Source organism: Epinephelus moara, chromosome 7, assembly GCF_006386435.1.
Source record: "Epinephelus moara isolate mb chromosome 7, YSFRI_EMoa_1.0, whole genome shotgun sequence".
In the NCBI taxonomy this organism is placed as follows: domain Eukaryota; kingdom Metazoa; phylum Chordata; class Actinopteri; order Perciformes; family Serranidae; genus Epinephelus; species Epinephelus moara.
Genome location: NC_065512.1, coordinates 21724008 through 21740145, shown reverse-complemented (window position 1 = coordinate 21740145; position 16138 = coordinate 21724008). Strand labels below are relative to the sequence as shown.

The following is a 16138-nucleotide window of genomic DNA, read 5'->3' as shown; positions in this document are numbered from 1 at the left end:
AGACATCTAGAGGGAGCTCGGAGTAGAGCCGCTGCTCTTTCGTGTCAAAAGGGGTCCGTTGAGGTGGTTTGGGCATCTGATCAGGATGCCCCCTGGGCGCCTCCCGTTAGGTGTTCCAGGCATGTCCAACTGGTGGGAGTCATTGTCATTTCTATTATCATATGTGTTTTCCATCCCAATAACCAAAGTAACTGAAATAACTGTTGTGGAATAGAGATTGAGTGGTATTAAAAAAAGGAAAAAAAGAAATCCCATCATATGTTATTTTCCCTATGTTCATTTTAGCATTAGCATTAATATACACAAAATCCACAATAAAAAATGTTGTTTTTCTTATTATTTGTACATATAAAGGACACGTCTGGAATTAACAGCCAAAAAGACATGAAATACTATTATATCTTACAACACATGATACATTTCATCAATATCAAATCTTGGCTCAGGCAAAGGAAAAAAATAACACACATTAAAGGGCACTTTGTATATAATGAAAAAAACAACGCATATCTATCATTTAATTTTGTATAGAACTATATTTCTAACTATACATATAACTACTATATAACTGTATAAAAAATATATTATATTATAGTCATGTATATATAGTGGAAGTAATAGTAGTTTTTTCATTGTAAACACTTCTATGGAGAAATCCAGTGACACAGCTATGAGTGTTTTCATTTATTGCTCCAACAGCTTCAAAACAAACATATGTACTACAGTTTTTCTAAAGAGTTTCTCATATAATTTACTCAGTTAAAAAAAATACATTTTTTTACATCTTGCAATGTGATGTATTTGTTTTCTAACAATTGTCTAACAACATTTTAACTTTATTGTACATTGCCAACAAAAACAGTACAGGGAAACGATATGCTTCGTCGATGTTATGGTTATGTATACATGAAGATGCTGACTTAGCATTTGGATTGGTTGTATAGGCACACGACCCTCTCTGGGGCCTGTTTATGCGCAAGTTCTAACTTTCCATGCGTCCCCCTTCCCCCCTCTCCCTCAACAGAGTGCATCCTAAAAAGAGACAAATATACTGACATCATTTTATATTGTCATGTGCTACTTTGGGCTCATAAGCAGTGCAAAACAGTAAATATATAAATATAAAACACATGCACTGCCATGTAGAAATACCTACATCATACTTGTTTGTCAGAGGCATAGCTCTGGGATAACAGCAGAATACTCTTCAATCTGCAGGTTATGATATCCCCCCCGACAAGCATGTATGGTGTGTTCTGTTGGCTTAATGTTGTACAGTAGGTGCACGTCAGTGACCGCAATAATAATGCACATTGTTTATAGAAGAAAACTACAGTATACTTGATACTGTACTGTGTATTGCAGTGCAATTTTCCATAACCCCTGAGTCACACTTCAGAGAAGACGGGCATACAACTAAGGATAACAAAAACTGTTCTCACACCTTTGTAATAATGCTGTATTACACTTATAGCTGCAGAAAATAGCTTGTATAGTCTGTTCCTATGCAGGCCCTTTAAGTGGTTGTCGGTATATGTATCACACACAGGCTTTCGATTCTAGTGGGCTCTAATGGGACTTGCCAAGTTCATCAGTGACTGTTGAGGGTTTTCATGTGGTGAGCACCCTGGTGGAGGAAATTCACTGTATGTGTTTCCGCCTATGGCCTCATACAATACGTGTATAATGGCAGTGAGGAAACAAAGTAGTGCAGGGTCCTAGCTTTGGCTCAGTCTTGCTTCCAAGTCTCAAGCTGCACTTGCAAACTCCCTGGACATCCTGGTGACAGAAGTGGACTGCCTCAAGCCAGCATTTACAATCTTCAGTCATGGTCTCCATTTCTGTTTCCCCTTCTTCACTGACTGGAGTATAGAGAGCTGAGTGATCAATTGTGTTGCCCTGTCTCTAGGGGGACTTTGGCAGTGAGTGGTACAGTAGCTGCTCTCTGTTGACACTCAGCTTCTGGAGATGTAACCTTTCCCTCTTCTCACTACAGACATGAAAGTGTGGGAAAAGTTGACTTGAAGGTTGTTGGCAAAATCTGACCAAGGAAAAGATCACTGTTAACTATGTCAAAGACATTTCACTTCTCTCTCAGTCATGGACAGGAACTCTCTTGGCAGTGTTTGTCCTGGGACCCTAGATCTCTGTTATGTACAGTGGGGTGATCTTTGTGTGGTCTTTTACTGCCTCCTTCCCTTGCTTTCTGCAAAGGAGTACTGGTGGTGAAGGATTGGTGGCTTCCGATTGTCACCTTGTCTGTCTGGTGACTTACTTTTGTCTTGCTCTTGGCCTGCACTCAGGACTTTGGAGAAGTTGTGAGACCTTCAGTAGGGGTTTAGTCACCCTCGCCTTCTGCTGGACTAGGAAGGAAATAAGTCCCTTTACAGAGATGTTGAGGAATCATACATTGCATGCACTTCTTGGTTTACTGGTACAGTAGTGGCCTGGGTGTTGAGAAGCTACTCTTACCCCATCTTTGTATCTGACACTATCCATGGAGTGCTGGACATTGGGACCCGTCTAGTGTGAAGTATGTGGGTCAGTCAGCACCTCTTGCTTAGCAAGTATTGATTGAAGGAGGGACACATTTGTCTGATGGTCAAGGTTGTCAGGCCAGTTTCTCAGTGTCCACAAAAAAAGTTGTGATGTAGTTAGACTGGTGCTTGTGTGACAGTGCAAACCCAATTTGCAAACAGTAGGTGTTGTGCTCATTAGCCTTGGGTGGTATCTATTTTTTCATACCTTTATACCTTGCTGACATTTCACAAGGGTATACGTTATATGACAGTATTTGTGTAAAAACAAAACAATAACAATAAAAAAAACGTAAAAGCTGAGCTAGAGGTGATAGAGGTCATTACCTAGCTTACAATGCTGTATTTCTAACATGCAGTTAGCTTACCTAGACAAGTATTGCTGTATTTAATACTTATGGCCCATAGAATATTGAGTACATAAGAAATAGGCGCCCTTCTTGCTGGAGGGACTGATGCCGATTGTTGCTGTGGCAGTTACCAACACATCAGTGGACTGAATGGAAATGATGTTTTGAATAAAATCATGTGGCTCATAAACTGCTTTGTTAAAAGAAGTCATCTCAGTATAAAGTTATATGTGGTAATACTCCCGAACAGGGGCAGTCCTGTAACGTTTTCCCCACCACTCGCAGTCGCCATCTTTCTCAGCTTAGCTGCCTGTTCCACCAGTAGAGACTGACCTCTGGTGGTGCGTTCTGTGCTCTACAATGCATCACCTCAATACAGCATCTCCGTATCAGTTTAATAGAAAGAGGAGCATCTGTATTTTTGAGGGTATTTACAAGCATACCCTCAGGATTTCTAAATATCCCGTTATACTGTAATACCTTGATACCGCCCAAGCCTAATGTGCATTATGGCTGACTCTAGCCTTGTAGTCCACTCAGCCCAGCCTAGTGTGACCAATTGTGTATTGGGACATAAAATGTTAAGTCACAAAGCGTGGTTCAGAGTCCATTAGAGCCCATTAGAGTACAACGCCTGGGTGAAACACAAAGTTGATTAGGTGTTGTAACTAGTCAATGGCGTAGTGCAGGGTATATGCAGGTACACAGGGTTTACCCTCCTCTTTTTCTAGCTGTTTACAGTAAATCCACCTATCAACCAAAAAGCCATTGGAATATGAGTATACCCACTTTCTCCTCTGTAACCTACCCATCTACATAGAAGTACACCCACCTAATCAGCTACCACTACACCACTGGTTGTAGTGCTAGTTCTATCACAACCAAGTGGAGCTCTTTCACCAGCACCCCTGCTGCTTAAGTTGAATTAAGTTAGGAAGCTGTAGATGTAGTAAATGGGAAAGTGCTGTCATCCTGTAGGGCCACTCTCTGTGTGGAGGAATGATTCATCCTGATTGGTTCGGCATCTACATGTACATTTTTAGTGTGTGGTGCTTAAAAAGTCCATAAGAGGGCTTCTGTGTGAATATAGAACTACTGTTACAATATGTAACCATTGCTAATACACTGATAACTGCAGAAAACTGATTAACACACTGTTAACTGCAGCGAACAGTATTTTATCCACATGCATAATGAAAAAAAAAAAAAACCCAACTTACTACTATCGCCAAGCCATTGCAAATGAACAATACAGATGTCTGTGCCAGCATGCCTATAAAAAACTGCTACTTATAAAGTAATTACAGCATTACAACCCAGATAGTAGAACACCGTGCTGCTAGAAGGTTTATGGCCTTGGAAACTCTTGGTCTGAGACCGGTCTGTGGAGTCCAGTGGTGTTGAGGTTGGAGTCAGAAGGGGCTGGAGACGAAGAGGTGGAGGAGGTCAAAGAGGTCTCAGTTGGAAGAAGAATCAGTGCAGACTGTTGATGCCCTATGATCTGTTGTTGTTGTTGCTGCTGTTGTTGCTGCTGTGGCTCTGTATGTCTTTGTACGAGCAATGCTGTAAGGCTGCCCTCGATGGGTGCATTCACATTGGCCAAGCTCGACAGAGAGTCTTTGGATTCCTGAATGGCCCTCTCCAGTTTGTGGTTGGGGCCCTAAAAAGAACAATAGCAGAATATACAACTTAGTTGCCTGCATTGGAGTTAAAATAGAGCCAAGTTTTTTTAACCTAGACCTTATATTCAGATGTTTTTGCGTCTAAGTGACTAATGAGAACAATAGTTTTTGAAATTGGTCCAGTATTGAGAGAGTGTGCTGTCAGCAGCGGTGAAAGAGGCTTCAATGTAATTACTTCTGGCAAATATACATCATTGTTGCCAATTTACATCCACTGAAAGTGTTTGTTTTTGCCATTGACAGACTCTTATTGTTATTATAAATGTCTGACATCATTATGAAAAGGATCCTTACAGAGATAGACCTATTTTTTCAAAGAGTTGAGATCATTTTCGTTTAACCAGGAACAGTCCTAAAATCGCTATGGCCAAACCCATCAGGCTGCATTTAAATTAACAGTGATTTTAGTGCGTATAGAGTTATAGATCACATTTACCCAGATTGAACTAAGTGTTTATGATAAAATTACTGTTTATTTAAATGGAGTCTGGTGAGCTTGGTGATAGCGATTTCTGGGCTATTTCTGATTAACCAAAAAGTATCTATCTCTTTAACAAAAAGGTTTGTCTTTGTAGGGATCCTTTACATAATGTTGTCAGACACAAGAACAATCAGAGCCTATCAATGGCAAAAACAAGCACTTTAAGTGGACCTTAATTACCTGTGCATGATTGCCCCAAGCCATTACATTGCAGCCTATTTTGGATCTGCCGGCTGTAGCCATTTCATTCGACTCTGGATCAATTTCCAACAATTTCTAAAGTTATTGTTTTTATTTGTCACTTAGACACAAAAGCATGGAAAAATAGGGTCCTGGTTAAAAGAAAAATATCTACGTTTTCCTTTAATGGACCTGTATTAACTCAGAATCAGGTTTATTAATCAACATTTTATTTTTCATCAATATTTTGTATCAACTTGGTACCTACTTTTAGAAAAAAAGTTAACAAAAAATGACTCAGAATGTGAATGTGATGTCATAATTTACAGAAAAAAAGCAACTATAGTAATATTTAAAAACTAAATACAAACTACTGTTTGTAAAATTAAGTTCAACAGTCTAAAAAATATGCCGAGACAAACAGTTGCACATACGTAAAACTGTACGACTTGTTTGACTCCCATATGGGTGAGGCTTATTCTGATGGTGTCAGACAGTGGCTCAGATTATTTCCTGTGACTGTCCAGACTTTCTGGTAAACACGGTGGAAGACAAACCAATCAATCAAAACAGGTTGGAGCAAAACAATATGAAACAGTGGGAGCTTGTCAGTTTATAGAGACTGTCTCATTGTCTGCTTGAACACCACGGATGACTTGGTGAGTATGTGATTGTTGAATGTAAAAGCCAGCTGATGCACGACATCAGTGCTCTGCCAGAAAAAAAAATACTTGATGCTTGATGAACATGTGTGCAAAAATAACTTTGGGGGGGAACAGTCTCTACCGCCTAAAACTTCCTTACTTGAGTTCCCGTATGGCTGAAAAAATGGCTTGCAGTCAGAGCAACTGGCTGAACCTTCACGGCAGGTCTGTGATAGTCTGGACTGGCAGTCACAGTGCTGTAGGCTGGAGGTCCCAGAGTCGGTTGTCTTTGCAGCAGCTGCAGGATGGTCTGAATATCTGTCATCAACTGCGTCTCCAGCCTAAAAAAGAACAGAAAAAAACGAAGTGAGAGATACAAAAAGTCACAAGCAGGAGGAGATTCATGCATAATTCTGACAAGTCGTGATAGTGTAATAGCTGAAAACACACCCAGTTGTACTTCACTGAGCACTAGATGGAGCTTGTGCTCCTCGGTGGACAAATGAGATGGTACAAGTGTGGAAACACATTCTGCCAGAGTAGTAGACGAAAGACGCTGCTCATGCTTGGAGTGATAATGAGCTTTCTGTGGGAGGTGTGAATTCAGCGTTTACTGTGGAAATGACTGCATCACACTCATTTGGTCAATCTAATTATGAGTAGATTTCAGCCAAGGTCTATATTTAGGCTGTCAGGCAAAATTGGGTAATGCTGAATAACCCTTTAATTACCTGTGTTCCCACTAATGTACATAAACATTGACAAATGTTAGGTCCCTGGTTTACTGTGCTGCTCCATCATAAAGAGGCAGTGTTTGTTTACCAGGTTATGACCGATGAGGGACAAAGTGAAAGCAGCCACACAGCAGACATTCATTACAGGTGCAGCACTGATTTTTTTTTCTTGGCTATTTATATGTATTTGCTGAAGAGAATGCTACACCAACATTTTTTTCTTTGTCATATCCTTTCAGACTAGTCAAAGCCACAAAAACACAAAATGACAGAGAAGTGCTGCTCATCCTGCAGCCAGCTAGCATTAGGGAAAAAAAACAAGGTCAGGTAGAGTGCAGTGGATAAAATGTCTTATTTGTGCTAAATAAAATAAGCCAGCCCGTTATTTCCAGCACCGTGATGCTGTCCCTCGTTCTCTGTAATAATTCCAGCTAAAAATACCACCCGCTGTTCATTTGTGTCTATTTCAGGTGGCCTGCTGGCTGCAGGTGTGTTGTTAAAACTACAGCCAATGCGATCTTCCACTACAGAAAATAATGAGACTGTAAAACGCAGCAAAGGTAGCTCATTTGCATATCTATCCTTTCAATTACAGTGAGCTTAGCAAGAGAGTGGCTTTTATTCCAAGACGTTTCAGGCACATTTTGTTCTCAGTCATCAGTATTAGATTCTGATTACTGCTCTGCAAAATGTTTTACCAATCCATTCTCACGTTTAATATGTTCCGGTTCTGCAGCGGTACATCCTGCTTCCAGCAGATCCAGCCACCCACTCTGAGTCCGACAACAGCTTCTGCCAGCGAGTTGCCTTCCACCACCTACTCATGTACATTGGCAATTGAACTACGCGTTGCCAGTGATCGCAGAGGAAGTGTGGCTTACTTTTAAGCAGTGTGGGAGGTGACAACTTTAAAAAATAAAGCACTCCATAATCATTAAGTCACAAACTGAAAATGTAATGGTAGGATAAATAATAAGAAGATTACAAATTTAATTGTATTTTTTCCGAATATGACCAAAAACTATAAAAATGTGATGCCCTTGTGCCTGAAAAAGTGCTTTTACGCACTTCTGCAAAAACATTTTATCAATCCCTTTCACTCCTTGGTAACTTTAGGAACTTGCCAACAATTTGAGATAAACATCTGTGGGTTTAAACAACAAACGTGCAGAATCGTGCTCATTACTCTGGCTTTTATGGAGTTAACTGTGCCTCCTGGCTTTCCCTGGTGCAGCTGAAGACAAGGCATACATACACAATACAGATGGATTCAGGTAAAGAAACAAATGCATCACCCACTTCAGCAAAAGAATGACATTGAGGATCAAATTTCAGTCAATTTGGTCAAGGTTTCGACTATTTCAGCCTATTTCCAACCACTTAGGCTACTGTGTCAGACAAACAGCAGCGGAAGAAACATTTACTTAAATAAAATTACAAGAACAATAATATAAAAATACTGTAAGTGCTCCACTTCAAATCGAATTTATTCAGCATTATCCGCAAAATGTTGTTAAAGTGTCCAAACTTAAAGTGCTTGAAGGAAAAAAGACCCCTGTTTAAATTACATTACTGGTGTATTTCTGTGTGTGCTCTTTCTCTATCTGTTCCGGTTACAGCTATCCTGCACGTGGCACTGACATGAGACAAGATGATATCTACCATTATTTGATACAGTCTCCAGGTCCGTCTGGTAAACAGTTACACTGTGTCCTAACACCAAGTGTAGCGAGTGGGCATCAAATTTCAACCAATGCCACCGTCTGACATGAGTTATTAGACTGAAATGATAAAGCTATGATAAAAAAAAAACATTTTCTGCACTGGTGACACAAAGAAACCACTGAGACTAAGAGCATTTTTTTTAAATTAAAAAAAGCACGTTTATCATTCGTTGGTTTTACAAACCAGTAAAGCTTACCTTCTGGTGTAATGCACAGTTAATGACAATTAAATGAGGATCAACCATCTGTATGCTAACTCTGAAAATATGTACCTGTTTAAGTGCTCCTGAAGCTGACCTAAGCGATGTTCCACCTCTCCATACGTGATCTCGCTGGCAGAATTATCGTCCTCTCTCAGGTCCTGGAACTGTGCTGACTCATCCAGGTAGTCTGTAGGCTTCTTACAGGCCCATTTATCACAGCACAGATCTGGAGAGCCAAACCAACACGCATGCTTTACATCCTCACATGTGGGTCAGAACAACGTCATCACTAAACAAAAACCCCCCTCTAAAATAGAACGTAATTAATCTCTAGGAGAGCTGTGTGTAGGCTCTTTGTTGTAATCTATCAAGTCCTTGTACTGGGAGAATTAATGCAATGTTTTCTAGTAGCAAACTAACCCTGTTGTTATCTCTGCTAAGCACCTGTTAGTATTCAGCTTGCTGTCCAGTGATATGTGTTGAGCCTCTTTGGTGATTTTAAATGCTGAGTTCTGTGATTACACTATCTGGTACAGCAGTCTGTGCAGGAGGATTTGCACTGGCGTGATGTACCTTTACCTTTAACATGGATGGCACTTACCTTTGCCCTCATGCGGCCTGTGTCTTTCCAGCAGTAGAGGTTAACAATAGCTTTAGTCTGTCATCCATTTCTTTTGTTTTCCTCTGTCTCTGTCCTCTACTGTCTGTCTTGTACTTCTTGGCTTGTCAGCGTGATGGGCTTTACCCATGCAAAATCTGGCTATTTGTATATCACTTTGGTTATTGTAGTGTATTTTAGAGCTCTGAGCCACACTCTTGTAAGTTTGGAAATTCCACTTTTTTTTAAAAAAAAAAAATTCTTTGTCTGTTTTCATTAAGACCCTGACACACCAAGCCGAGGGTTGGCCATTGGTTGATGTTGTACTGTCAGTGAGCATCTATCGTTATAGCCTTTGTGGTGTATCCCGCACTGATTTAGCATGTTGAATCAGCGACATTGACGGCAGAGCTCATCTGTAAGTAAAATTAGTCTGACTGGCAGTGGAGCTCAGCGCACAAGAGGAAAAACTGAAGTGAGGAAAGTAAACAAATGGCAAAATTCAAGAGGGAGTGAGATCAAAACAAACTTGTAATATATGGTCAGATTATTGTTCTCCAGCCAGAGACTACCACCATCTACTGGTGTGGAGAGTTATTTCCTCTCACCCAGGCATGACATGTACGTGCTGGTTGGCCATTGGCTGTAGTCTTTGTGGTGTGCTCAACTTTTTGGTCGAGGCACAGGCGACGTGGGGTGACGCAACAATTGGCTTTTGTTGCAGTTAGTTATTTAATGTCGGTTTGGTGTGTCTGCCCCTTTAGAGCAACTGAGATTGCTGATCAATGTCAAGCATACTGCCTTATTAAGAGACACTTTTCATTATAGGAAATGTACGTCTTAAAAGGTGGGCCCCTTTATCCTCCTCAGACCCCAACTTTTGTTTGGTATGCATTTTTAATTTCTCCTAGCTAATTGGGATTAGTAGGACCTAATAAGAATAAAGTCCTGATGTCCTAAAACGAGATGATGATTAAGTTCCAATGTTCTTCAAATGAGTATTTCTAATTAACAGCATCTTAGCTTGTTACCATTGCTAAAACTGCAATGGCATATCAAACTACAAATGTTATTAATCACAAATAAACAAGTTTCAACCATTAAATGTGATCAGGTTTTGGACCTTGTCCGTTTTTGTGTTGGGATCGGCTGCAGACTGACTTGGCAGAAATAGCTGCTATCTTGTTTTTACATAGATTAGTGTACTGTGCTTTTGCTACGACTAGATGGTACAAAAAGTGTCCACAAACGAGGACCACAGGTCTAAGTTAAGCAGAATTAAGTAAAAGGTCCAAACCCAAACTGTGAGGGTCTCAGGAAGATTAATACAGGCATGAATGTCAGACATGTGAAGCTCCTACGACAAAGACTTTAAAAATTGTGAGAGAGCTAAATCACGTCTTTCTTAGCTGTATGCCACATTACAGTACCGAAGCTGGAAGCGGCTGTGCTTGCAATTACCTTTTTTTTAAAAGATCATAAGTTAATTATCTCAGTATCTCAATATAACAAAGCTTGTTTTCTTGTGGTAACGGGTAAATTTAAGTTGATTCTTGAGAAAACAAAAGACAGATTTCTCATGATAACCAGATAATTCATCACAAGAAAACTATTTTGGTTTAATCGAGATCACAGGATAATTCAAAATAAATGCCTGCCTAATTTGATCACACCTGATTTGAGCTTCAAGATCACTGTCATGACTGTTGGGGAGGATTTATAACTGAACTCAACCTTGACTGAACTTCAGTCTGTTATGTTAATCGATAATAGATACACCTTGATCTGGCATGTTCAGCTAAAATGAGTGGCTGCACTTGTCAGGATGTTATCTATCCATCTGGCATGACACTCCTGATCTCTGATAAACATTAAGCAATAAAAGGAAATGACCTTTTTGTTTCGCATGATAACGGGTTGATTGTCTCGTTATCTTGGGATAACAAAATAATTAACTGATCTAGAGATATCAGCATTAAAGAATAATTGCAAGTGAGGCTGTTCTCGGCTTCAGTGTCATCGTCCTGTCTCTATGGTATTAAGTGGGGCAGTGGATTGGCTGTTCTTAAATATGATGGTGCACTGCAATAGACATGCAATAAAGGGTTGAAAGGTGATTATACATATTAAACTATGTTTTGATTCAACTTAAGGCCATAACCATGGAGTCAACATTGCCAAATCTGCGGTGGGTTGGAACACTTTTAAGCAAAATGAGATATTGACGTTATTGTTACCTTTTAATGCATGTCCTCAATAAAGTTAATATTGGTACAGTGTTACAATACGTTTCCCAAGCTAGCAAGTGGACTATGCTCAGTGTGTATGCCTATTGGCTGTCTGCTCACTAATGTGCAGAATGAATTTATGTTGAGCATATATGATATACATACTTCTCCCTAATTTGGAAAATCCTGTCTTATCTTATGCTGTAATATAAGCCATTAAACTCATGGATCTATTACTCAAATCAGCCTTGGAAGCTTGGAAAAATATCAGCCATCTTCACACATCATCTCCATCTATTCAATGGGAGTTGCTTTTGCAGCAAAAAGGTCTACTGTATGTCCTTGCCCTGCACAACCCAGGAACCCCTAGCAACACTTCTTTACGTGTTCTTGTCAAAACAGCAAAGATTATATTAGCATAATTATCAGTAAACAAAATGTATTACCTTCAAAAGACGGTCGTCTCTCCACGCTGTCTCTGACAATAAGATTTGAGCCCAGGGCTGGGGCATTGTGTGGAGAGGGACTGAGGACTTCTGAACTTCTCTTTAGGCACGAGTTAGATCCCCTCTCCCTCCTCAAGTCTTTAACCACTTCCTTGTTTTCCCCTGTAGCACGGCAATCAACAGGAGTCAGTGAAATAACACTGTACTGTATTCCTTATGGAATAGATGCTCTCAGGGAGCTCCACTCAGTAAACAATAACAGCAAACACATTTCCAACCACAAGAAGCTGTACTGGTCCTGTGCAGTTTAGTTTCCACTTACCTTTAGACACATCTGGTGTGAAGGAAATCCTTCTTTTAATACTCTTACTGCCCTCGCCATCTGAATCACCACCTTGTGAGCCTGAGGGCTGCAACAATGTGAGCATTAGAATCTACTATTTACAAGAAAAAAGTCCCAAAAAGTTGTGATGCTGTATAAAATATACATTAAAGCAGAATACAATGATCTGCAAATCCTTTTTAACATACAGTGGGGTAAATAAATACTCACTTGTCAACATTTTTTTTCATTAAACATATTTCCAATGCAGCTATTCACATGAAATTTAGACCTGGCATTGGAATTAGCTCAATAACAGTGCACGGTAAAAAAATCTTAATGTTTAAAACCATAAAAATTATGTGCAATAAAGTGGAATGATACAGGGAAAAAAGTATTTGAACTTGTAACTGAAATTAATTCAGTTCTCATAGGAGTCTTTGTTTGCAATGCCAGATTCTGGATGCTTTCTGTATGAAGAAACTAACGTCTCACAGTGTTCAGATGGGATTTTGGCCCATTGAGTAGGAAGTTTTATTTTTGAGACTTCAACAATTAGTGTCCTCAGTTCCAAAATGCTTACTGAGTGTTGTTAAAAGATAAGGTGATGGACACAGTGATAAACATGCCCCTGTCCCAGCTTTTTTGGAATGTTGTAGGCATCAAATGTGGTGTATACTTAGTAGGGCTGCCCCCTAACAGTCGACCAAACGTTAGTCGAGCAGAAAAGTCGGCAAAATTTAATTGGTTGCTTAGTTCCAGAAAAAAAAAGAAAAAAAACAAACAAACGTGAAACTCTATTACGAGCTGCGCCTTGCCAAAATAAATCAAAACCTATATGACCGGACAATGTGAGAATTTAATTTGAAAGGACAGACACAGGAAGAGGCCACACTCAGCAGTCAGACAGGAGTCACGTTAGGAACCAGCTACAGCCGACAGATATCTTTCCCTTCTTCAGTAAATATTCAGCCTGATAAATACAGAAATCAGATCAGAAAACAGATCACGTTAGTGCAGGGCTACCCAGAGCTTTACATCTGTCCCACGGACGATAGGCCTACATACTTATAAACAGCACCTGAAAGAACATCAGCTCTACACTCAGGATTTCAGGTAAATAGGCTATGATATGGTGCTTGTTAAGGTTGCTTAACAACCTCAGACGCATCCTGCTGCCACACTCTTGAAAACTGGCACAAAAAAGGTACAAAAGAGTAGCGCCCAACACCCGACCAGGCGGAAAACGTGGCATGTGTACAGCCCCTAATTTGCAGGGCTGGTACCTGCGTTTATTCCACAGGCTAGTTAATAACATGTCGGGCAGGAAATCCAAAGTGTGGGATCATTTTGAGAAGGTGAAGGACGAACCCAAGGTGATATGTAAACTCATCTTCATTAGTCGACTACAAACATGACGTATCATCTGAAACATGTTAGTAGCTACATGCCCATTAGCCACTTAGCACAATCATTACTGCTTTGCCGACAGCGTCATTAACAGGCGGCTCGCTCAGTGTGTGACGTGCACTTGTAGATAAAATATAGGCCAACATTAATGAAGGTTCATTAGTACGGTTTTGTATTTCTCTGTAATGTAGCACAGTGTTAACAATGTTACTGAGACTATTCTTTCTCAGACCTTGAACTCAAACCATTGTGTCGCCAAGCCCCAAATATATAATTCAAGGAACTGATTAATATAGTAAACATGCAGGCGACTAGTCAACTAATGGCCCTAAATGACGACTATGCCGATGCCGAGAGCAGCCCTAATATTTACAAAAACAAAGTTTATCGGTTAGAACATTAAATATATTGTCTTTGTACTGTATTAAGCTGAATATATTTGAAAAGGATTTGCAAATCATTGCATTCTGTTTTTATTTATGTTTTACACAGCGCGCGACTTTGTTGGAATTTGGATTGCAACACAATTAGTGACAAATATTCATACATTTTCAAATTGTTAGAAAATTAATAAAATATTGCAGTATACTACAAATAGAATAATATAACTGTGAATGAGTTTAGTAATGACAATGTGAATACTTGTAGGAAGATGTAGGTCCCTTACCACCAGTATATCATCTACCTTTGGAGACTCATCTCTGAGGTTGAAGGTGAGCTCCAGGTTGTTGAAGAAGGAGTCAGCAAACTCTGGGTACATGTCTATAACCTCCAGCAGATCTTCTCTCTGAATGGTGCTCAGGTCGCAGTAACTCAGAGCTCGCACATCAGCATTGGACTTCCCAGGCTTGGCAAAGAGGTGGATCATTTCTCCAAAGATGTCATTTTTTCCTGGTATCAACACACACAGAGACAGTAAATCTTCTCTAAAGCTTCACTGGGATGGGGAAAAATGTCAGTGTTACCTGCACCGACTTCTACAAGTAGTCGTGCGCATTATGGAGAATAATTTGTGTCTTGTTTCCTGTAGGGACTTATCTCGCAATTCCTCAGGCTCTCACTAAAAGGGCACAGACGTGTTTGTTTTTGTGGATAATAAAACTCAAACAGTCTTCCCTCTCTGTCTAGATGTTTTCCCAAGGTCTGTGCATCGGTTGTTTTTCTATCTTTGATCCATTATTTATGCTGAGGAATAATGGCTAACTCAAAGCAACTCTCATGTGGAAGGAAAGGAGGGTTTGATTGTGATTGACACACTTGTGTACTTCAAAGAGAAATTTGTGTTAATAATGGCTATCACATAATGAGGCCAGTTCTTCAGCAAACTTCCAGGAAGTTGTGAAGTCTACCATCGGAGTTTCCTCTGTTGAAATAAGGGTCCTTTTTGCACAAGGGCTATAGGTGTGATTTAAAGTCTGAGATGAAACATCCCTTTGTTGGTCCCAGAGTTCACCAAATGCCAACACTGTAAGCAGGGGTTCAGGAGAAAGAGATATGATATGTTGGCTGCCAGTGTGCCTTTCACAGCATGCGCCGGACACCTTTCTACCACAGAGGACAGCCTCACACAGAGTGGTGTATCTCACCCCCACATGCAGCTTTCAGCACAAGGATTTAGTTCATCATTAGCCTGGATGGCAGCGTAAGAGACTAATTCCTCACCTGCTGAACAATGCTAGTGGCCTTGTTGGACTTGGTATCATTACAAGAGGAAAATGCTTTAGCGCTGTTGCCTAAGTGCTGCCTTGTTAGAGGCTGGGACACTTTGGTTTTCACAAATTGGAGCAAAATACTGCTGATGGAGCATTATGTTTGAATCAAATATAAATGGGCTGGTCTATGAGATCAGTGACTTTACCAGTGTGTTTGTTAATAATAGGTTTTGTGTGATGCAGCAGTTTTTTGCTAATCTTAAACCCCATTCTGTCAGGTGCAGCTTTGGAGAGCATTCATCTCATGAATAATGGCAAGTTTAATCCAGGCTTGGCCTGTAGCACCTGGCTGTGGTTCACCCGTGAGGAAAAGATAAATACTCATTATTCTAATCAGAGCAACGAGTCTTCAGTATCACTGCTGTATGTCACTGAGGCAAAACAGCATTTCACACATAGAGCTGACGATTGTTTTAGTCAGTTGAGTCTTTTTCTGCCCTTTTTAATAATCCCTATTTTGCAGCTTTAACTCATTTCCCTCTGCTGTCAAACATAGTGGCAGCTATTTCACCGTGTTCTTTGAAATTGCCAAACAGCCTTTCATGGAGCCACTTAATAGAAATGTCAGCGTCTCAAACCTGCCACACGGACAGCCTTATTGCCCAGAGGACAGAAATGGGGGACGGCTGGCACACCTTGCCATTCTTGTCAAAATGTGTGAACACGAAAGTGGTTAAGCTGCCGCAATAACCCTGAAAATTATTCACATTTGAGGGACTCGCATTATAACAGTTAATTCTTTGATGTGCACACAAGTCATGCTGAGCCTCCTTGTAAGTATTACTGTGTTGAAATAGTGCGTGCCCATTGGGAAACTGCACTACCTCTCCTTTCCTGAGCGCATGACAGCAGCATCGCCGCGTATTTGAAAATATCAAGCATCCTGC

At 40.3% G+C, this 16138-nt stretch overlaps 1 protein-coding gene across 1 annotated transcript in view; it reads right to left on the bottom strand.

Annotated features, from left to right (window-relative positions):
* Positions 1-687: 687 nt before the first annotated feature.
* The window catches only part of LOC126392938 (potassium voltage-gated channel subfamily H member 7-like), a 57081-nt gene continuing 41630 nt past the window's right edge, over positions 688-16138 (bottom strand). Inside the window, exons 10-15 of the mRNA XM_050048710.1 lie at positions 14207-14430; positions 12130-12217; positions 11808-11969; positions 8605-8761; positions 6035-6215; positions 688-4547 (exon numbers count right to left, since the gene is read on the bottom strand). Of these exons, the coding sequence (XP_049904667.1) occupies positions 4236-4547; positions 6035-6215; positions 8605-8761; positions 11808-11969; positions 12130-12217; positions 14207-14430 (1124 nt within the window). The 3' untranslated portion in view covers positions 688-4235. The remainder of the gene's footprint in view (positions 4548-6034; positions 6216-8604; positions 8762-11807; positions 11970-12129; positions 12218-14206; positions 14431-16138) is intronic.